Raw genomic sequence first — 23,514 nt, forward strand, 5'->3', positions numbered from 1 at the left:
AACGTGGCAGAGAGAGGCCCAGTAAACACTTTTGTTATCTTTTTCCAGGTTAACTTCAAATACACCCAATTACAAACCCATCCAGACAGGCTAGGATCCTGGCAACTTCATGGTTTCTGGAACATTGACATTTCAAGTGTCCCGCCAGCATCAGCGAGAGAAAAGAAAGATATGATACGCCCTGAATCTTTCACAGGTTCTGACTTGGCTCTCACAACCCTGTGAGGTGAGTATTGTCACCTTTCGCATTTAGAGCTGTGAGCAGCGCACGTGGCTCAAAGTGACCACTCCTGAGGGTAGTGGAGCCCTGGTTCCGCTGCACTGAGTTCTCTCTGGCTGGAAGAAATTTCAGTAGAATTGCAGTTTTCAAAGACAGGACACTTAGAGGGTTTTAGCTTTTCCTCCCCTGACATACGGGGTAGCCGGAGGGAAAAGTAGACTCTGCAGCTGAAGGTGCATTTCCATGCTGCCACTCCCTGCTGACCCATCGCGGGAAAATCACTGTGCCTCACGGGCTCTCAGTCCCCTACTAGGAACTTTGCTGATCATAACACTCAAATGGCTGCGTGATAATTCAGAGACTGACACCCGCTGTGTGCTGGATCTCCAGGTATAGCTGGCAGGGATGTGCACTGCATTGTCTACACATCTCCTTAGAAAATGCCCAACCAAAGGCCAGTTACCTTTTGCTCCTTGGGCTTTGGAAAGGAATCAGGGAGGGCAAGGGTATTTTGATGTTTTTCAAGTCACAGAAGTGTTTTATTTTAAAAAGGAAAGCAGGCACGCAGACTCGTCCTCCGTGTTCTGGAAGGTGGGAGGCATGGGGCGGGGTCAGAGGGGCGGCTCCCGGTTGCCCAGCAGCAGAGGCGGCCTGGGGGAGGGGCTGGGAGTGTTTGTCCGTCTCCGCAGCAACCCAGCCCCGCGGGCAGCTGGCGAGCAGGCGGCGATGGCCGAGGCCCGGGAGCCTGAGTGTGAGTAGGCATGGAGCGCCTTGTGTGCGGTGTTCGCTGTTTGTCTGATGTCTGATTGCCTAGGAGCCCAGCTCCTCTGAACCTGGTGTGAAAAATGACAACCTCTCTGGTGGCTGCAACTTAGCTCCCGATCACCAGGGGTGAGGACTGGCTTTGGGGACTGTAGCCTTCTCAGAAAATCCAGTAATAACACAGAAATAAAGAGGTTTTGTGTGTGTGTGTGTGTGTGTGTGCGTGTGCACGTGTGTGTGTGTGTGTGTCCTCTGGGAGGAGCAGGGATGAGGGGGAGATTTCTAGATGCTGTTTGTGTGTATGTGTCTTTTTTTTTTTTTCTTTAAAGCATTTCGGGACATTTTCTTGGGCACATGGCTCTTCTACAGCCCCCGCCAAACACCCAGGAGCACAGGACAGCCACACCAGCGCGCACAACGCGCTTCCCCACAGCGTGTTAGTGTCCCGTCTCCGGGGGCGGGGTTACTGCTGTGATTTTACACCTGGGAGGCGGGGGTTTCACCCCAGGCTTTTGGCTCTGAAGCCGTTGCTTTCTCACCCACAGCGAGCCTGAAAATGCCTGATGATTCCGACGAATTTAGGACAGAGAGAAAGCCTGTTCGATTGAGCAAAACAGTCAGAACTGTAAAGTATTTTAACAGGATGTTCCTACCTCCGAGCGCATTTGGACCGTGGTCCGCGCACGGGTGGGCGGGCAGGAGCAGGCCGGGGCCTGGGGCCGGCCTTCCAGCAGGCCGGGCGCACCTGACCTCACCGTCTGGGCCTCAGTTTCCACTTCTGTGAAATGAGGCGGGTAAGAGCGCCTACCTCCCGGGGCCGCGGTGACGACTAAACGAGTTCGTACCCGCAAAGCGGTTCGAATACTGCGCGCAAGTACTCTTCATATTTATTTATTTATTTATTTTCGTGGGGGAGGGAGGTGATTGGGTTTGTTTATTTATTTGTTTTTGGAGGAGGTCCTGGGGGTGGAGCCAGGCCCTCGGGCACGCTCAGCACGCGCTCTACCGCTGCGCTGCCCCCTCCGCATAGCGCATTGCGTTTGCTCTCATTATTACCGGTCCTTCAGCAAGACAGCGAGCGTGCTTCCCGGGGGGCTGCGCCGTGTTCCTGGGCCGCCTCCAGCGCCTCCTCGACTTCCGGGCCGGACGCGCGCCTGAGCCGGGCGGGGGGGGGGGGGGGGGGTGGGCGTCGGGCTGCGGCTGCGGCCGCGGGCCTGGCCGGCCCGGCGGGGGGCGGGAGGCTTCCCGAGATGCTGCTGCTGGGACAGTGATTTTGTAAGTTCTGTGACTTTCTTCCTTACCGAATGCACTTACTCAGCATACTAATTGTATTTAAACACACACACACACACACACACACAATTCTGTTCTTTATAAAGACTAAGAGTAATAATGTCAGCCCCCTCCCTGGGGACTGTCCTCTCCCCTCCCCTTCCCACCCTTCCCCTCCTCTCCACCCCCCCACCCAACCCCCCTGGACTGACATTGTCACTTATTTGTGCTGTTTCAGCACTTCCCAAGTTTCTGTCTGCTTCCGGGTGTGTTGGCTCCGTCTTCCGATTACTCAGACTGCTTTGTGCAAAATACTTGTTTCTGAATGTCCCGCGCTCAGTCTAGCGCCCACGAGGTTCAAATAGAACACCGGCCCCCACTGGGCCCGGGACATTTGTGTTAGGGACTTTCAGGAACTGCCCTACAGGGTTTAATTCATGAAGTGACTGCATTTCATGTGTGAGACGTACAACTTGGTGGTTGGAGGTAGAAAAGCTTCTCACCTGATTTTGGTGTTTTTTGTGATTTAGGTATTTCTTAATAAGTACACAGTCTGTAAATAAAAGGTAGGGAGAAAAATTAGTTGTCAGGCTATCGTAAATTGGGTAAAAGACAGGAGTCGTGTCGGGTCCCAGCGGGGCGCAGGCGCCGGCATGCCAGCCCCGCCGCCACAGCGGTGGGAGTGTCACAGTCACCAGCCCGCAAGCTTATCTTTTCTCTAACAGACCGGTCGAGAAACTGAAGCCTGTCTGCTCCATCGTGCTGGGAGTGTCACTGCTTTCTTCCATTTGGGGTCCCTGGGGCTTGATGCTGTGCTCTGGGTGGTCCCCGCCCCCTCTCGTTGCAGTGCCTGCCCCTTCTGCTGCCACTAGCCTCCCCCACCCCGTCACTGCTGCTCCCCCCCAGTCACAGATGCAACTAAACCTGCGCCCCACACACTGTCCCCATGCCTTGGTTTTCTGCTGCTGCTGTGGCAGATCACCGCAGATTAGTGGTACACGAATTTACTATCTCAGTTGTGTAGGTCAGACTTCTGGGTGGGCTCGGCTGGCCTCTGCAGGGTCTCACGGGGCTGAAATCAAGGTGTGGGCTGGGTGCCTTCCTTTCTGGAGGTTCTGGGGCAGAAAGTCCTCCTGGGATCATTCAGGTCGTTGACAGGACACAGTTCCTTGTGGTTGCAGGACTGATGTCCCATTCCCTTGCTGGCTGTCAGCTGGGGCCACTCTCAGCTCCCAGATGCCTCTCTCTGGTCCCTGCACCTGGGCCCTCCCCTCAGAGCTCCCAAGGTTTTGAAATCCTTCTTACACTTGGAATCAGACATCTCTGACCTCCCCTTCTGCCACCTCTCCCTTCTGACTCCAGCCAGGGAAAGTTCTCTGCTCCCAGAGATTTATAGGATTAGATTGGACCCAGATCATCCAGGAAAGTCTCTTTATTTTAAGGTCATAACTTCTATTAAATCTGCAAAGTCCCTTTGCAGCCGGGAGCATGGATTTAGGATTTATCCGGACACCTCTGAGGCACCATTATTCTGTCTTCCACGCCCAACCAGCGAAAGGAGGGTAACTGACATGAGACCTGCCTTTTCTCACCCACAACCCTGTAGTGTGCACTCCTCCCACAGCACCCACAGCCCCTTTGTCACAGGCCACAGGTGTTCATGTCTTATTTCCTGTTGGACTTTAAGATCCTGGTGGGGCATTTGCTTTTTTCCCTGAGAGAGAGAGCATAGTATGTTGTACAAAATAAAATTTCAAATTAATATTTAAAATTCTGAAAATGCTACTTCTTTTCCACACTTATGAATTAAACGAAACAATTACTCTTGATCTTTTTCCGAAGATGCTAGTGTGAATACAACATAGTTCCTTCCCTTGAGGAAATTTAGGAGTGGTAGCCGGTGGTGGTGTCCCTGTGCATGCAGGGAACGGGACCAGTGTTGCCTGCAGGGTTCCGAAAGAGAGATTACAATCTTGAGAGGAGTTTTAAGGGTCCTCCAGGTGGTTAAGATGGGTCAAATAACCGGAGAGAGAGGGCCCCCATGGATGGAAAGATGCCCCACGTAGGTTCTGTTAGCAGTGGGTGGGGCACTATCGAACACAGGGAGGGACAGGGTTGTCCGAAGCCTGGTCCCTGCCCGACTGGCCTGTTCCTCGAGGCCCTGGGGCTCTCCCTGGCCATGCCTGCGCCTCCCTCCCCCAGGGCAATGAATCCAAGGACCAGGATCTGCCTGCTCTGTTCTCTGAATTCTTGCCACCAACATAGTCCAGGACACTAGCTGACTTCTGGGTGGAGGTGGGAAAGACATAGCACAGAAAACACAGGTGGTACAGGGTGTTCTGGAAAGAACCAACAAATTTCTCTTGGATTCCAAGGTTCCCAGAGACCAGATGACACAGGGCAGTGGTTTCTAACAATTTTGGCCTTAAAGACCTGTTGTTTCTATCTTGGAAAAGATGAATTAGTAAAAAGCAAACATACAAACAAACAAAAAATCCCAACAGCAACAAAAAATACCCTCTGCTTAAAAATGTCAACTGCTGACAGCATTTGACATATTTATTAATACAAATCTAGTCCAAAAAACCTGTTATTGTGTCTTCCTTATCAGTATCAATTTAAAATTTGGTTTGGTTTTACTGAAAGCAAATTTATTCCCTGATCATTTTATAAAGAAACATATTTTCAATGAATTATTTCAACTTTTTCCCCCCTGCTGTCAGGTTGAGATGGCAGGATATGCAAATCATAGTGTTTACACTTAGAAAAGTAATTAAAATATTCGTTGCTTTGATGGGATTTCTGGTACTTATCATAAAAACTTGGCAGAGAGAAACGGAATCTGGGTTCTTCAATACTAGTAAAGCAAGACTTCCTGCGACCTAAGGAAAATGAATTCTAAGTCAGAAAGTGATTGTGCTAATTAATTTGCTGGTGGCTCCAAATCCTTTACGAAAATAGAATAAATGTTGGATAATGTGACAGTTAAGTCACCTTTTTCTCCTATTTTCCAAAGAGAGTTGGTGTAATGCGTGTGTGTGTGATAGTGAATTTTATATGTTCACGGAGGTGGGCCCGGTATTTGGTCAAACACCATTCTCGATGTTTCTATGGAGGGCGAGATTTCAATGAGATTTAACATTTAAATGAGGAGCCTTTGAGTCTAGCAGATCCCCCTCCATTGTGTTGAGTGGGCCTCGTCTCATCAGTTTAAGACCTTAACAGAACAAAGACTGACCTCCCCCAGGCAAGAGAGACTCCTCGTGCAGAGGGTTTGGACGTGAACCCTGTCCCCAGTCGGCTACCGCCCTGTAGACTCCGGATTGGCCAGGTGACGTGATTAACTGAGTGAGCCAGCTCCTGACAGTAAACCTCTGTGTCTGTATACTCCTCCCACCGATTGTTTCTTGGGAGAAGCCTAACTCACGGGGTGGAGCTTTTCTTAATTTTTTTTTTTTATTGAAGGACAGTTGATTTACAATATTAGTTTCAGGTGTACAACAGAGTGAATCAGTTATACATATACACACGCATGCATATTTTTTCAGATTATTTTCCAGTATGTATTGCAAGAAACTGGATGCAGTTCCCTGTGCTCTGCAGTAGGTCCTTGGGGTTCATCTGTTTTTATACAGCAATTGCTATGTGTTAATCCCAAACTCCTAGTTGCTTTTAGAGCTTTCTGTGTGTGTCGCTGCCTTTGATGAGCTATGATGATCATCTGTCTTGAAAACTTGTTCTCTTAATGTTTTAACATTTCATAAGCGATTTCCTTGAAGTACTAAACTAGTCAGCGGGGGAAATCCCCAAGAATCCCACTGCTGGGACCGTTTGCTCCGGGATTTGACCACATGGGAGGGAAAGGATGGTTTGTTTCCACGTGGGGCAATGTCAGCGGAGACCGGGCTCTGGGCTTGGTGCTGGCCTGGGGTGGGCGGAACTCTGAGGTGGCCCAAGTTCCCCTGCCCCCTGCCGTACTTGCCCAGCATAGTCTCCAGGACTGAACACGAGGAGAGAGCACTGCCGTGTTCAGTTGCACCAGTGACCCCACCTATGGGTGAGTGTTGGGTGGGCCTGACCTAATCACACGAGGGAAGTCCCAGAGTTGGGGTCAGAGGTCCAGGGCACAGGGAGTACGTGAAGTGCACTTGCTGGCTCAGGGATGGAGGCAGCTGTGTGGCCAGGAAGGTGGGTGGCCCCTCAGAGCCAAGAGTGACCCCTGCCAACAGCCAGGGAGGAAGTGGGGACCTCAGTCCTACAACTGCAAGGAACTGGGTTCTGTCACAATAGGCTGAGCCCAGGAACACCCTCCCCCAAAGCCTCCAGGAGCCCAGCCAGCCCACACCCTGACCTCCGCATCGTGATAGCTGGAGCGGAGGTCCCAGCCCTGCAGGCAGAAGTGCCGGCCCCGGGGCAGTGAGCCGGCACGCGGGGCTGCAGCTGCTAGGTGCGGGTGGTTCCTCCCGCAGCAGGAGATGCGGTCCCTTCCCCGTGTTCTCTGAGCCTTCACCTCTTCTCTCAGGTGAAAAGAGAGAAGATGCTGTGTCCCGACCTCCTGTCGCAGAGATTGACCGAAGGGGTGGGTGTGGTGTGGGTCCCAGAAAGTCCTGCCCGGGTCCCCTTTGCTTAGGCTGTTGTGGAATGAGGGAAGAATCCAATATTTAGGGTAAAACTGCTGTATTCAGAAATCAACGCTGCCGCTTGTCAGGTGTCAGGACCTGGGTTGGTCACACGACTGCCCTCAGCGTCCCTTGAACCAAGTGGGCCTGGTTATAGGGGGGTTGTCGTGAGGAATGAGGGGTGGGATGGGCTGTGGACGTGGGTAAACCGTCAGCCTGTGGAACGCAGGACAGGCCCCCGAGGGCTCAGATGGGCCTGGTCTGCCACCCTGTTTCCAGTGCCCTTCCCAGCTTGGAGAGCAATCAGGTGTCCCATGAAGAGCCCCTGCTGTCTCTCCCCCCAGGGCTCCGTGGGGGGCTCCGTGCCCACCACCGCGCACAGCCCAGGAAGGAGCCCCTCTCGTGTTGAAGATGGGCTTACCGGTGTTTTCCCAGAAGCATTAGCAGGGTGCTCCCTGTCCTGTGGTCCTTTGATCAAAATTGGCAGCATCGATGGGATGTCTATTCCATGCCACGTGCTTCTTTGCCAAAAGCTATTCTGTCTGGTTGTCAATCCACCTTTTTGCATAGGAGGCATGTCCTGATTGTGCAGAGAGGAAGCTGGCTCAGAGAGACTGTGTAAGGTCTTTAAGCTCACAGAGTTAGGACACTGATTCAGAAGGCCAGGTTTTCTCCCTATCTTGTGTCTTGGCCCAAGTGCCCAAACGGACTCCTACTCCGAGACCCTCTGTGGAGGGAGTTGGGGTCCCTGTCAACATACCCGCAGCTCTTGCTCTGTGGCTTATTATCTTCCTACGAGTGGGGGAGGCGGGGACCAGGTGAAGGACTCATGGGTCATTGAAGGGTTTGGTCATGGACTCTCGAGATGTTTGTTTTTAAGGGAGAAAGAAAAACAAGCTCACTTCTTCTCTAGCAGAGATGTCTTTAAGCAACTTCATCAGGAATTATGGTTACACTTTTAGACTTTTCTTCCAGAGCCTTTCTCTGTTGGGTCACAAATCCCTGTCTTGCTTCTTCCCGGCTCCGCAGGGTCCCGGGCCTTCTGATGGGATCGCACGTCACGCGCCGTTGGTTCGCCCGGGCCCGCAGCCAGGCTGGCCGCGCACTCGCCCTCCCTGTGCCTGTGGGCGCCTCCTCCGGGCGTGGGATGCGCCAGCCCAGCCGGCGCACACAGCCCGCTTGTGGCCTAACTGTGGAACTGAGGGCGGTGTTTGATAGTCTTGTTGTCTTTTCTGACCAGTTTACCTCCGGTGGAAACACTGTGAGACGCCGGGTGTGAAGACCTTGTGCAATCTAACGAAACTTCTGAACAAACTCCAGAAAGAGCACAGAGATCATGTCTCTCTGTACACCTCCGGACACCTGAACCCCAGCAAGCTCTACAGGCCTCCTGAGACAATCTTGTGTCACTGGCCCAACGCCAACAGGCCAAGGGAGGGAAAAGTCTCGGGAGCGGGGAAGCCGTCTGACAGGAAGATTGAACAGATGAAGGATGCTTTGGCTCGATTTACCCTCAACACAGCTCTGGGCCCAAACGATGCGGAGAACACGCCACTCTTCAAGTATCTGAACCCTCTGACACACGGTCCCCACGCTTCAGAGGAGGATTTGGTTCTAAAGAGGGCTTCGGGAAAGGAGGGCTCTCCCGAGCGGCCAAAGAGAGAAGAGCTGAGACTGCCCGAGACGGAGGTTCTGAAGCACAGAGTGGCGAAGTCCAGCCGTCAGTGCGTGCGCTCTCCCCCGGGCGAGGACCAGTACCAGTACATCAGCGCGCACTTCGCGGGCATCACGAAAGCAGACAAGTACAGGAAGTTCTTAAGTTTCCAAAAAGAAGTTCTTGCAAAGCAAGATCTCCTGAAGAATGATTTCACTGGGAGCAAGGCAGCCACGTGCCACGAAAGGAAGCTGGACCGGGTAAGGAGGGCAGATTTGCAGCGCTGTCTGCGCACGCGCTCGTCGGGGGGTGGGGGTCTAGGTCTTGTGGGCGGAGACTCGCCCTCCAGCGCCTGGCGTACATTTCCAGGTGGACGAGGGAAGGGCTGCCGGTGGCCGAGGCCGGCCCACGTGATGTAGGTGACAACAGCCAGGGTGGAGTAAAAGAAGGTTAGGCTTGGAAACTGGGAAATCAGAGGTGATTTCGTAATCGAAGCCTTTGGATAGTAACAGCAGGGACAGTGAACAGTGTTCCTGCGTCACAGAAGCGTGGAGAGAACGTGTGTCCGACTCGCTGCGGAAGGACGTGGAGGGAGGGCGAGGAGGCCTGGGGGAGTTGCACAGCGCAGGAGGACGCGGCGTAGGAGCCACGCGGCCCGCACAAGGTGGCCCGGTGTCACGGTTCTGTGGGTGCTGAGCTGAGAGTGGGGCTCAGTGCCTGGGGTCGTGGCGTTGGGAGGGTGAGGACACCGGAAAGAACACACGCGAAATAACCAGCCCTTGATGAGATTTTGGCCCAGAGGACTGATGGGAAGAGGACCTTAAGGGCGTTGTGGAGCCAGAGAGTGGATCCCTGAATACAGGATGGAAGGGGATAAAGAAAGAAAACCCAGGCCGTCACTGGTTCTCAGCGCCGGGTGGTCTGCCGCCCAGCGCTGCTGAGTGCCTGGCGGGCGGGATATTCAGGAAGGGAAACTGAGACATCCTGACATGGGCTGGTTCTGTTTTTCCACCAGAAACTCCAGAATGTATGTGTCTGTGGCCCTCAAGAGTTCAACAGACTGCAGGTCTTTGGAGAAGTCTTTGAAGATATTTGCAATAGTTCTTTGATATTTGGTGATATCCTGAAAGAAATTAAGGTAATAGAAACCTACTTTTCCCAGGTAACAACTGAGAGCCACGCACGACGTTCTGCACACTTGAGCTCAGGCCTCAGGGAAGTTCTGCCGAGTCCCCTGGTGTCCGTCCTACGCACCTGGGGAGACCCGGGGTAACGTGCCCGCAGCCACGCACCTCGTAACTGGCCGCGGGAAACAGCCCCCGGCCCGCGCACTCCTCAAGTCCGTGTCCTTCTGCTAAAGCTTCCTAACTATGCATAAACTCTTATAAACCGCACGTAGGTAATGCAGAAACTTCTAGGGTTATGCTATGTGCTTTTATATGAATCTTTACGGAGTAATAAGTGTGTTGTGATTTCATGGTGAAGTGACCTTCATGTGGAAGCGGACCCGGACTTAGGTTGCGCACAGAGTCTGTGCTGTTGAAGCCCCAGAGGCGGGCAGTGCTCACCAGCAGGCCTGGCGGCCTGTCCTCCAGGGGTGTCCCCGCCCCCGGAGAGCCCCCCACGCAGAGCAGGGGGTCAGGAGGGCCCAAAGCCACGGAGCTTCTGAATGTCAGGAGGCCATGTGTTGTATGCGGGTCAGGTTTTCTGCGGTTCTGTCCTGAAGTGATCAATAGTTAATACTCAAATAGGCTTTAAAGATGGTGAGATTTTGTACATTTTAGTGTATATATTATTTAATATATTGTAGGAACATTCGTATACTTTTTAAATGATCTGAACTGACATCTTTAACCTGCATTTTATTTACTTTGCAAAAAAACTTTTATATTGTGCTGTAATCTCATAACACATTTCCACTGGATTACTTTCTCCTCCTTCCTCCCTTCCTTCCTTCCTTTCCCTTCCTTCCTTCCCTCCTTCCTATAGGATGAATATGAATTCTACATGGTGTTACTTCTGAAGACCCAGCCCACAGCGCACTATAAGGTAACAATCATGCAAGTCCTAAATAAAGCCTATTTCTTCCTTTCTTCACATTTTGTCTGAACCCAAGAACCCCATTTGTGTCTCCATAATTTAGAGCAGCTGATACTTTTATTAGAAAAAGGCTTTTATGCTCGTGAAGGACCCTGCTCTTGGTGACAGTGAGGGGCAGGAGGGGGCACACACGTGCTGGTTCTGGGCCAGGGCCTCCGTGATCTCTGCAGCTGGGTCCTCGCGTGTTTGTTGTGACCAGAATCGGCCCCTCTCTTCTCTCCATCTGCATGGGGACGACCCCCAGCCTTGTGAGCGTCACCCTGGTCTTTCTTGTGAGCTCTGGATTACACGGTGCCCAGCCGTCCACCAGGTGCGGACACTTTGGTGCCTGACTAGGCAGGTTACCAACCTTAAAATAGCCAGATTATCCTGGATTGTCTGGGTGGCTCCAGGCTAGTCCCTAAGAGCAGAGAACTTTCCCTGACTGGAGTCAGAAAGGAGAGATGGCAGAAGGGGAGGTCAGAGATGTCTGGCTCCAAGTGTACGAAGGATTTCAAAACCTTGAGGGCTCTGAGTGGAGGGCCCAGGTGCAGGGACCAGAGAGAGGTGTCTGGGAGCTAAGAGTGGCCCCAGCGGGCAGCCAGCAAGGGAATGGGACGTCAGTCCTACAGCCGCAAGAAACTGTGTCCTGTTGATGACCTGAATGATGCTGAGAGGACCTTCTGCCCGGGGACTTCCAGAAAGGAAGGCACCCGCCCACAGCTTGGTTTCAGCCCCGTGAGACCCTGCAGAGGCCAGCCGAGCCCACGCAGATGTCTGACCTACTCAAATGAGATAGTAAATTTGTGGTGAGGCACTAAGTGGGGGGTGATTTGTTATGACAGCAATTATAAAAGTGAGAAAATGTCCCACAGACATCTCCAAACAGTTTCCAACACTGTTTCCAAGCTGCCGTTTACTGAACATCCGCTTGCATAGTGTGTGTGTGGTCCTGGTCTCCTGCTGCCACCTCAGCGCCTTCCGGACATGGTTTCCTGCATTTTCCTGATGAGGAGAAATAGTGTCCCCCGAAGCTTTGTGTCCACCTGGAAGCGGCGTGGCCTTGCTGGGAAACGGGGTCCGTGCAGACGTGATCACGCTCAGATGAGGTCCTTAGGGTGGGTCCTGGTTCAGTGGCTGGGTCCTGATGAGAAGGGAGATGTTTGGATGCAGACACAGCGCGGAAGGTGGGGGCGGAGATGGGACTATATTCCTGAACCACTGACACAGCTCTAGGAGGAACTGGTGTGGGGATACAGAGGGAGGTCCGAGTGAGCACCGGAGGGCAGGTCCAGCTGCCATCCTCAGGGTGCGAGGGATGCCCTGTGAGGGTGAGTGTTTAGGACGTGTAAACCGTGGTCACCTCATCTCATTGTGACAACTTCCCCGTGCTCCCTCCAGGGCACACCTGTGGTCCTTAGTAAGGGAAACAGACTGAAGGAATAACGTTACCACTTACAAACTAAGAGCATATGGCACTGTAGCTAGGACGACTTTGGACATTTTGAGTCAATGAAGTTTAAAGCCCCTGTCTTACACGTTGGGAAGTGTAGTGTCTCCCTTTGTCTCTGGACAAAATCACAGCAAAATCGCAGGGAGGTCGGTTCTCAGTGACTTCTTCATTCGGAATCACACGTGGGCATTGTTTTCTTTGTTTCCAGCTTTTCCTGTTACAGAAAAGAGCTTTGTATGAGAGGAATAAGCAAAGCCTCCGGCAGGGTCTGCCCTGTTCCTTACCTGGAGGCTGAATCACAAAGGGACGTGCACGCCCGTGTCTCGGACACTGGGGCTGAAACGCACGCCCAGGTCAACAGGGCACTAGATCCTTCTTCTGCTTCTGGAAACTTGGCAGCCCATCACCGAATGAGGCAGAGGCCACTGCTCCCTCACATCTGAGAAGTGTCGCTGTACATCCGTGTACAGCAGTTGACTTAGTATTGTTGCTTCCTGGTTTAGAGGAAGTCACGGCGGTGCTGATAACAGTGCCCCTGCAGCACTTTGTTCAGCATTTTCTCTCCCCGCACAAACCAACAGTGAACCCTCTGCTACTTTTTAAGTTTCTTAAGAAAATAAAAACTTAAAAAGATCTATTTTACCCAGATCTTCACCTGACTAGTCACATTCTTCCCCCCACCCCCTTCCATCCCACCTACCTGGTTACTTTAACTAGAATTTATAATGTGACTCAGCTGGAATACACTGTAGTAACAAAGGGAGGGGATCCTCACCCTGGCTGTGTGTTTGTCTCGCCCACTGGGGCCTCTCCTGCCCAGGCTTTGCTGACTCACCTCGAGGGGCTGCAGAGGAGGACCGTGAAGACAGCAGATGTGAACCAGGCCCGGGAGGAACTCAGAGCCCTTGTGACAGCCATCAGAGCGGCCCTGGACCACAATGACACGTGAGGGATAACGGTCTGGGCTGACCTTTGCTGGGGTTACACCTATTTTATCTTAAAACCATGTGCCAAGCATAGTGGACAGTTTTTCCTGCATGGCTGGGCCTGACATCCTGCCGTTGTCACCGTCCTGCGGGTCCCTGAGCCTCTTCCGCAGGCCTTCGCCATCGCGTGTGTGACCAGGGTGTCCTGCTAGAGCTGGTGACTCTGTGGGGGGAGTCTGGGGAGGTTTCTGAGGGAATCTCAGGTCATCTTCAGTTGTCCCCTGAGGGTTATTGCCGGCAAAGTGCTGAAAAGACACCTTTTATGAATGCCTTTGTTATTTTTTTAACTTAAAAACTCTTTAAACCTCTCTAATGAGTCTTTCAGGATGAAACCACAATCGGATAGGGTATGCTTCTTTTTAAAAAAGAGATTAAAGCAACTCTGACACATTCAAAATATCCTCAAGAAAACAATACCAAGAAATGAATACAGAAAGTCAAACCTCTGCCTTCAGCATAACTAAACAGAAAGTACCCAAACCCAAGACACTTGAAAACAGAAAACAAACACTCAGGGCCAGTGAGCCATTATCCGCTCTCCTTCCGCATGCCCAGGGCAGAGCAAGGTCATTTCAGGGCAGAGGGAAGGACGGAGTTAGCAGAAGTCCTAAAATTGTCCTAAAACCACCGTTGGAGAGAGAGAGAACCCACCCGCAGTGCGCATCCTGCGGACGTTACTGGTGGTTCCCCCACCAGACCAGGCTGGACAGTGAGTGTGAGAGCGAGGAAACAGCTCTGAAGTGATAATGCTGTGGGTGAGGGGAGGGTTGTGAGGGGGTGATCAGCATCCTTTGAAGAGAAAAATAAGCAAAGGAGGGAAGTTTAGAATCCCTTTGGAGAAGAAAACCAAAGGCACACGGCCTCTCCCAGCGCTGTTCTTCCTTCCCTCCAAGAAAGAAAAGGAAACAAAACAAACCCCCAACAAAAACAACACAAGGATGACTTGCCTCTCCGACAGAAAAGTGTCTTCTTGAATTGGGACTCTCACACGCTGCCCCAGACCACGAACCTCACCCACAAACATGCAGGGATGGAAAAGATCTTTGTCCGCACAGACGACAGAAAACAGGAAAACAGAAAATAAGAAACCAAACAATTTCACTGATGAAAACCCCTGACAGCCAATAACAACAACTAACAGTCGGAGCAGAAACCCGCGTGGCCGCCCTGCAAACTGAGCCAGACGCCCTCAGAAGGGCATCTCAGGGCACACCAACCCTGAGCCGTAAATTTAAGACCTAGGCACGGAAATCAGCAACAACAAAAAGAGGACATGAAACTAGATCTGACAACTGAGGAAAGAGAGTGAAAAAGTCAGAATCAGGTTATAGATCAAGAGGAAATTGGCACATGCCCAGAGAGGGGGCGTTTTGAATGAAAAGGTGACAAGGGCATTAGAAAAAAGCAGGGAACAATCAAGGTAATTAAAATGAGATAAAGAAAAAAAAAGTCTGAGAAAAAAGTCGTTGAAATAGAAGACAGGCAAAGAGGATCCAATTTTTATGTAATTAAAGTTCCCAAAAGAAAGACAAAGGAATGAATAGAAATCTAAGTAACCTTTAAAACGCTAACACATTAAACGTTTGTGGAAACCAAACCCTCTGAAATATGCATTAAAAAGGCTTTTGCCATTATTCTTAACCCACTTAAACTTAATTTCTTAAAATTGGAGCCATAATATATTTCTATTTGTTTTAATCTGATACAATGGGCTGATGTGCATGAAAATCTTAAAATACCCGGCCCCGTGCAGGCAGGCAGGCAGCGAGCGACCCTCTGTGGTGGCGCTGTTCCTAACCAAATACAGGGTTTCTCTCAGTGTACGCAGCAGCTATCAGATTCCTTTTTTCTCTCTAAATCTACTTGAAATAAGATAGTCGACGTAGTTTATTTGAACCAGGAAGAACAAAACAAAGTGATAACTCAGGTTTATTTCCTTCTTTTAAAATTTCCTGTGGTTTATTTTTAGTTTAAATATACTGGAATCTGTACATTGTACCTACAGGATGCGACCATGATCCACAGGGAAAACACAACACGTGTTCCAGCCTTGATCAGCGGGTCTGCCCACCGCCCTGGACCCCCTGTCAGCCTCAGAGAGTAGAATGCTAGTTTCTCTGCCCTCTTGCTTCTTAAATATTCAAGTCACAAAGTAGCATCAATGAGCTCTACGGGACATAATTCGTTTTACACTAACCAGCAGCTTTGCCAGTGACTCAGGCCATCTTGGCAAGGACGTTCTGTTTGTTCACTGAATTTGAGGCTGTCATTTTATATACAGCTTCTAATCACCTTTGTCGTTAGAAACTAAGAAGATCGTTTTTTGTTTCTCAATTTTTAAGCAAGACTCTTGGTATGAAAGAGACAAAGGAAAAAGGTACAAACAGGGCTCTAATGTATCACTATGTTTTATCATCAAACCACAGACTCAGAAGCGAATTGGAGCAGGAACACGGGCTGCTGCAGTCTGCTCAGAGCAGAGCAGGTGAGTTACCAGTGACGTCGGGCTTCTGACGTGTTTCGCTGTGTCCTTTGGGTGAAGAATCTTCAAATCGTGGCCTGCCGCTGTTCATTATTTGAGAGGGTTTTTTTTTAGAGAGGTTATTAGATTGTATTCATTTTCCCCCCATCAAGTTCTTTAGAAATACCGTAAGTTTTCATTTCACCTGAAGTGGCTTAAATGAAATACTTCAAAAGTACAAGGGAGCAGGTGAACTCTTTAAGAGGCTGGTCAGGGCGAAGGTGCTGAGCCCAGTTTCCGCGCTTTGGGCGCGTTTGGCCATTCCGTGTCTCTGTAACCAGAGGCAACTCGTGTGCCTTTCGTCATCCTCCAAGATCTTTGTGGTTTTCAGGGGAACATTGAATTAATTCAGGGCCTTATGTAGAGAGAATTAGGCCGAGCTTTGACCCAGACTCTTGGAACAGATTCTAAGAAAATTGGCCAAATGTAAATACGGGCAGCAGCTCTGCAGGGGCAGCGCTGAGGGACCAAACGCTGTTGGTCCTAGAGACAGTCTCTTGGAATAATGGGCTGTAGGGGGAACTGCGAGCGCTGCTTCGCGCATCCATGTGGGCCGGACGTGGAGGAAGCGGAGCTGGGCCCGGGGTTTCCAGGGTGACAGCCGTGCGGACAGTCCAGCCTGGTTCTCAGGGCCTTCATGTCTTTACTCCTGCGTCAGAGAGTCAGCTTCCAGGACAGCGAGGCCCCGCGGCTGGGGTGCCCTCTCGGCCAGACAGGTCCTCCCTCTGCCCATTTCAGCACCCTCCTCACATGGCGGTTATTTCAGCGGCTTTCATCCCAGCTGCTTGCCTGGTAGGTGGGACCAGTGATAGCTCGTCCTTCTCCGGTCGTTAAGAGGGTTACACGTGAACCCGCGAGAGGCGGGAACGCAGGACCTGACACTGTGGGGGCCCTGCCGCTGGTCCCCCCGGTGTCATTTTTACTTGTGAGGAGGAATACACGGTTCATGGGAAATAATTGCATTTTGTGAATATTTATGCACTAGGAGAATATTAAACATTGTCTTAAAGTGAGATACACAATTTAGAATCTGATTAAATAATCGAAGTAATTTTAATTAAGTATCTTGCTCATTAATCTTTACACAATGATTCAGTCAAATGCCGCTTTCCCTCCAGGCGTGTTGCACGCTCGCTCACACTGGGCCCACTGTTCCCTCTCGGCATCTTTGTGGGTGATCTCAGGCGTCTAACCTGTTTCAAGTTCTTAACCGAACTTGGCCACAAAGGCTCTTACCCGAGCACTTGGTTTTCCTTCTGCTGGCTCTTCTTTCTCTCCCACGAGCGACACCTATGTGATTTACCTGCTGCGCATCTTTCAAGGGTTTCTTGTGGCCTGAGTCCCAGGCCATGTCTCTGTCCGGGCTGCCTTGTCTGTGACCCTTCCGGGGCTCGGAGGTTGGTGGGTCCCTCCTGGTCCTGCGGCCTCGCTCGCTCTGGACAGGTCACGGGATGAGACTGCAGCTCCCTGCTCTTCTGTTTCCTGATGGCTTTCAAAACTGGCCACCTTTTTTTTTTTTTTTTCTTTTAAATTTAAGGCTTTATTGCTAAACACTAATAGAATACAGTGGCAGAGACTAATAAAAATAGTAAACAAAAGGAAGTTACCAATTTTCTAGGAATCTAGTAAACACTTCCTAGTCTTTGCCCCTGGCTGCTTCTGACTTGCAGTGAGTGGCCGAGCTGGGATTGAAACCCAGCTCTTTCTTCCCCGGCTGCACTGAGCCCAGCGTCCCCTCCCACCAGGTCTGTCCCTGGCTCCAGCCAGGCTGTGAGGTCTGCCTCTCCTCTACATCCAGGCCATGCCAGACACCAGCCCTGCTCTTTCCTGTTTCCTGAGTCCTCATGTGCGTCTCCACGGCCCTCTGTGCCTCAGGCGCTGTCGCGATCTGATTTGCTCGAATGATCGCGGTAGTTTCCTCAGCGGTCCTCCTGATGGGAGTCCTGCCTTTCTCACTTTTGATACGTAGACAGAGTGACCGTTGTCTGATTGTGTTTCTTCCCAGTGTAAAAGCCTTCAACAGCCTTGCCTGATTTCTTAATAGAGACTAGAAGACCTTTTCAGACCCGCCGCAGCTTCCTTTCTGGCATTATTTCTTCACGCGTCTCGCTGGGCTCTCGGTGGCCCCCTCTACTGTGTAACTTTCTTTTGTACTGAGTGTGCCAGATTCTTCTCTCCTGCCCCCTTCCGCTTGTCTGACTCCTGTTCATCCTCTGGTCTCAACTTGGTCACACGTCTCCAGAAAATTCAGCCTTGCACCTTCCCCGTTCTGTGTTAGGTGCTCAGGTAGGCACTCAGTAAATTCTTACCAGTTATACAAATGCATTAAGGGAGGAACACCTCTACTCTTGCATCGGATATTTTTTTATCTCTGTTGTTATCCTTGCCTTTACTGTTTTTATTTTGAATAGGAGAAGACTCACAGTGTAGGAAAACGTACAGAGACCAAGGCAATGAAATGCATATACTTAACTTGGTTTTTATAAGTAAAGGCAATTTATTCCATTTTTATTTGATATTCAAAATAATTCACTATTTCAATAACAGCCACTATCCCTATATTCTGTTTTTAAAAAATACACATTTATTGACGTGTAGTCAATTTACAGTGTGGTGTTCCTTTCTGGTGTGCAGCATAGTGATTCAGTTATACATATGTGTATATTCCTTTCCATATTCTTTTTCATTATAGGTTATTATAAGATATTGAATGTAGTCCCCTGTGCTGTACAGTGGGACTTTGTTGTTTATCTATTTTTCATATAATAGTTAGCATCTGCAAATTCAGATCTCCCAATTTATCCCTCTCCCCACATAACCATAAGTTTGGATCAAATAATTTTTATTGATGTGCTTGAAATCTGAGTTATATCATATTTTATAACTCTTTACAACATACATAATACTGTTAATAATACATAATGTTATTAATAAAGGCTAAGATGTTAAACATAGTAATACTTGGCTTATAAAAATATTTCAGAATCATCTGAGAAAAACGTACCAGGTGAGGAGCACCTTACTCCTATTGAGAAGGTTGAGAAAAGGAGATGTGAAATACTTAATAAATGGGATGAAATTCAAGCTCTTGAAAGAGAAATGAAAGCAACTTTGGTTCATACTGGAATTTCACATATCACCGAGAATAAGATTAAAAGCTTAGAGGTATGTGAATTGTTTATTTGAATGTTTGTTTACTTTGCTCTTTTGCTTAAAGACCTTGGCAAACACAAGTAGCGATTTGATTTTGCAATAGGGTAAAAAAATAACAAAATTTTGTCCAAATATATTTTCATTTCAAAACATTTGTAGCAAATGATTAGAATAATTGATAGATCGAGCTAAAACAACAAAACTGAAAGTAATTAAAAATTCTGTAGAGCTCTGTTAAGGGTCAAATTGGATCTCTTTCAGGTCAAATGACGTCTCTTAAAATTTAACAATTTTGTATAGAAAATAATGACTACTATCTCTAATTAGTGACTAATACATCCTAAGTAGTCTGACCTGAAGCCCAGAGAGGCTGAGTAACCTGCTCAGTATGGCACAGTACAGAGATGGCGGGCAGAGCTGGGATTCAGGGTTAATTCTTCTGGGCTCCAAAGTCCGTATGATTTCTATTGAGCCACATTGACTCCGTAGTTAGATGTTCAGTTACCTGTACAATTAGGCCGGGAGGCAGGGTTAGTCACTGCCGTTCGAAGTCTGCTGTGTTAGGCTTTAGCAATTGTTGCTAACTGTTTTTGTGATAAACAAAATGTAAATTATAATCTGTGCTTTGATACGCTATGACGCCCTACTTTTTATATTATAACCTAATTTTTATTTGCATAAAACCTGACTCAATGTAACTTCTACTTAGAGAGTTTATAAGTGATATGTGACCATTCTTTTTTTCTCGTGGTTAGAGAGTTACATATATTTCCCCAACATTATTTATTTTAAGCCACATTATAGTGTATAGAAAGGTGGTAGTGGTGGTGCAAACTTGCTCTAATTTCTCTCCCCTTTAAAACAGTATGTTCAGATTTCTTTCTGTGTTTTTATTTAGAGCCTGCCCCTCTTTTTTAAAACTAAATAATGTCCTGAGAAGAAACACTAATTTATAGTTGAATTTTTAAAGCATGAAAACAAGTTACAGTTTTACGTATTGTGAACATGATCTAATGCAAAATCATGTAAGCTTTTCCTTCATAATGAAAACCTCTTTAAGTGGATTGAATCTAGGAAACAGAAGATTCCCTGTAATGATTTCATGTCACCAAATTTATGTTGCTTTAACTATTTATTACTCAAATTTGGCTCCTTAATTCCAATACTGGAGAGTACCATAGAATTACACTATCCTATTAAGTAATTGATTTCTGGTTCTGGATTTGAAATGCTATGTCTAACCAGAAGAAAAAAATAACTAAATATTATACAGGATTTGCAGTGCTCCAGATTCTGCTATGAACAATACAAAAATATCCTGTCATTTAATTCCCAACACCCCTAGGAGGTAGATGCTATAATTAACCTTTTTCAGGTGAGGAAATCAAGCCACAAATATGCTAAGTAACTTGACTGAGGTCACAGCGAGCAAGTGGTAAAATTAGGATTTAAAGTCAGCCCGAGTTCTTAATTGCACATTTTCCAGCCTGATGATAAAATCGCGAATCCCTGCCAGTATGCTGGGCACCTCGAAGCGCAAGTCTTTCAGTCCTCCTCCTCATTATGTTTCCGCAGTTATCTCGGATATTCTCATCCATGGCATTAACTCAGTTTTCAGTTTCAACAGTAACACTCTTGGTATTTCTATTGTGCTTACAGTGAATTTTGCAGACTCATCTGGGAAGAAGTGACAGCTTTACAATGTTAACAGTCCATCTAAGATCACTTTATTTAATTTATTTTTATGCACTGGTCTTAAATAATTTTTGTTACGTTTATTCTTGTAACTTCATGGCATCTGTTACTATTGTGAATGCGAACTCAAAATTTTTTAACATTACAGTTTATAATCACGGATGTATATGTGACATGTTGATATTTGTATTTTTATATTGTATTCAGCCATCTTAAAAAATTTAACGATTAGCTCTGAAAAGTGAGGAATTCTTCTACTCTGGAATCTCCCTAAAATTCTCTAGTTTTTGCAACATCAACCCCCACCTCTTCTAGTTTTTCACTCAGAGGGCCAGGAATTTTCTGTCTTACAACATGTCCTTCAAGTCAAGCTTTGTGTATCTGTTGTTTTTAAATGGTGTGCTATTGAATACTGTTGAAATTAAAATAACAGCATTCATATCATACATTTTGTTCCATAAATGGGGGAACATATTTAACAAATATTCTTAACCAAGTATCTTTCTTTTAAAACCATTTCTTTCTTCAGACTGAAACTATAAAATTGGAAACAACAAATAAAGTTTTAAAGAAGAAAATACAGGTAAGTCTTTGTGAAGCAATGTTTTTTAGTAGAAGTATTTCCTCTAGTGCCTTCTTGTACTATGTCATAAACCAAATATGAAAATGCAGCATCTTTCTAAATGGTGGTGTTCAGTAATGCCAAGAAAACCTTGCTAGGCAGACATTGGCTTAAAACTGGGTGGGTGTAAGCTAATGTGTTAATGAAAAGAAAAAACATTCTTTTTAAATAGTTGAGTGTGTCAGTGAGAACTGACCATTTCTGTAGCCCTCCCACACGTAACAGTTGGTTGTAACGAGTTTATTTGGTGACAAGGAACTTGATGAGCCAGCTCCTTTAAGGACTCTCAGGATAAACCCTGAAGTACCTGCTAACAGCTTGCTGCTGAATAAATCACAGTTCTGTTTCAGTTTCGTATGTAATCTCTCTGTATGATACATAGAATGAGTTAGTTTGCTGTGCCTGACTCTGGAAGTGGCCACGTATTTGGGTGTAGTTGGCAACATTATTGGCTTTGTACATGACTAAGTGATCTTTAATTCTTGGCAGATCATTGAAAACCACGTGCGGCAGACCATGGGGAAGAGCAGGCTGAGCGCAGGCGAGCAGCAGTGAGTACTGACCCGCGACCAAGGGCCGTCCCAGGCGGGGGCCGCTCTCAACCCCGTCCACGTAGAGCTGGGCTGGGCCAGACGGTGCCTCGGAAGTGCTCACAGTCAGGAGTGTTAACTTTGCATTTCCCTGCCACATCCTTTCCTGTGCTTAAGAATGCCTGGGCCAAGATTCCAGTCTCAATCTGTACATGTTATTTAGCAAAATAGAAATAAATTCTTTGGAAAAAGCTGAAGAGTTGAGGGTGATCCTCGTGGGCAGGGATCAGAAAGCTGTGAACATGGCTTTCTTTTCTCAAATTATATGGCCTTTATTTATATTAGGTCTTTGAGAAAAACCCTACACATGTATCAGTCTGAAAATTTTAATTTGAATATAAAATGGCTGATTTATATTATGTTACATAAATTTAGACTTTGAACAGAAATAATTTTGTACTTTATTTTCTTTGAGTTGTACCACAGTTCAAATCTTAGGATTTGGAAAGGTTGAGAAAAACCACTGATGGGTCAGATACGGTGGCGTAGGTTCACTGATAACACCAGGAGCCAGGGTTCCTCTGTCTTCCTTCCCTGCTTCCCTTGGGTCTGGCTGTCCTGCCTGGGGTCTCAGTGTGACCATGTCCAGAAGAAGGAGATCCCAGGGGCTCCCTCCACATCCCAAGGCCACCTTTAGCTGCAAAGGAGTCCAGAAAATAGAACACTCCACTGCGCAGCATACATGGTAGAGAAAGGCATGGAGACAAGACGTTAGAACAGGGGCTGACTGGGCCCCACACGTAGATCCGGGTTCTGTGAGGCCTTGTGTCATGCTGGGCGTCCTCAAAGGAAAGAACATAGAAATACAAACACAAGTGGGACGATTCCTGCATGGTCTCGGCAATGAGAGTGAACCGAGCTGACGTTTAAACATCACTGTCCTCAAAGTCAGCCTCCCCCTGCCGCCACACTCCCCTGGAAGGCGCTGTGGGGACGTTCCCATACATACGGGGAGGGGATCTTCGCTACATTTGGGGCCAAAAGTCCAGTAAAAATATCCCTGAACATGGAAGTGGCGGGTTGCAAAATCTTACTTTCAGTTTTTGAATAAATGAGCCCTAAAACAGATTTTATTTTCAAATTTTCTTTTACGCTTAATGTACTTTTTTCTAACCTGTTTTATTCTTTGTTTTGTATTTTAAGGAACCTTTGGGAATTCATTGAAGAATTTGTTAAGTTAAAGGAAACAGACGGTACCTCTTATATGACGGAAATGACCTATGAAAATTCACAACCGCCATGTACATAGTGTGGATGTTGCAGAGGGAGAAATGAACGAAGACACCTTTAATTTTGCCAGCTGGGATCTTCAGCACGATCCCTATGGTATATGTGTCCTGCTCAAGATATTGAAATAAATACATGGAGGTATGTGATTAATTTTACTATTGTATGCTTATTCATAACAATGGTACCTCTTAGTGTATTTTCTGCTTTCATTCAATAACTTCTTCCAGGGAAAAACACTTGCAAATATTTGGTAGGAATAAAACTCAGCACTGCTGCCATACGGATGAAGCTTATTCTTTATTTGCCAACGCAAGTTTATATATGGGCGTTTAATCAGCTGTAGTAGTAAACATCCATTTAATTAAATCACCTTTGCCGGTTGTAAATGACACAGCGCTGGACCAGCGTGACAGCACCAGCGTGACAGCACCAGCACAGTGCTGCGCCCTGCACGTGTCTCAGCTGGTGTGTGCCGCGTGCGCTCACTCGCTCTCGCCCCCCCCCCCCACTGAGGGAGACCCTGTGCTGAGACGACCCGTCTTGGCCCTAAGCTGTGCTGCCCGGGAGAGGGGTGCTGTGGGCGCAGTCACACTGCTCCTCTTGCCCACTCCAGTGCATCTAAACTTGTATTTTTTTTTTAACATTTTTTATTGATTTA

The 23,514-nt window shown here is 48.0% G+C and overlaps 1 protein-coding gene across 1 annotated transcript; it reads left to right on the forward strand.

Annotated features, from left to right (window-relative positions):
• The first annotated feature begins 928 nt into the window (after positions 1–928).
• On the forward strand, positions 929–23,101 carry C6H6orf118 (chromosome 6 C6orf118 homolog). Its single transcript, XM_031456665.2, has 10 exons — positions 929–971; positions 8,114–8,787; positions 9,543–9,665; positions 10,517–10,576; positions 12,880–13,004; positions 15,472–15,530; positions 18,550–18,731; positions 20,944–20,997; positions 21,526–21,587; positions 22,770–23,101. The coding sequence occupies exons 1-10, from the start codon at positions 947–949 to the stop codon at positions 22,873–22,875; spliced, it is 1,470 nt and encodes a 489-aa protein (XP_031312525.1). The 5' UTR covers positions 929–946; the 3' UTR covers positions 22,876–23,101.
• The last annotated feature ends 413 nt before the right edge of the window (positions 23,102–23,514 follow it).

This window comes from Camelus dromedarius, chromosome 6, assembly GCF_036321535.1.
Source record: "Camelus dromedarius isolate mCamDro1 chromosome 6, mCamDro1.pat, whole genome shotgun sequence".
Taxonomy (NCBI): Eukaryota; Metazoa; Chordata; class Mammalia; order Artiodactyla; family Camelidae; genus Camelus; species Camelus dromedarius.

What these genes read in the sequence shown, in the direction of transcription:
- C6H6orf118 (XM_031456665.2), top strand. Translation starts at nt 947, where the DNA reads ATGGCCGAGGCCCGGGAGCCTGAGT. An exon ending in ATAAGATTAAAAGCTTAGAG is followed by an intron (nt 18,732 to 20,943) that starts GTATGTGAATTG and finishes TTCTTTCTTCAG; the next exon opens with ACTGAAACTATAAAATTGGA. An exon ending in TTTTAAAGAAGAAAATACAG is followed by an intron (nt 20,998 to 21,525) that starts GTAAGTCTTTGT and finishes AATTCTTGGCAG; the next exon opens with ATCATTGAAAACCACGTGCG.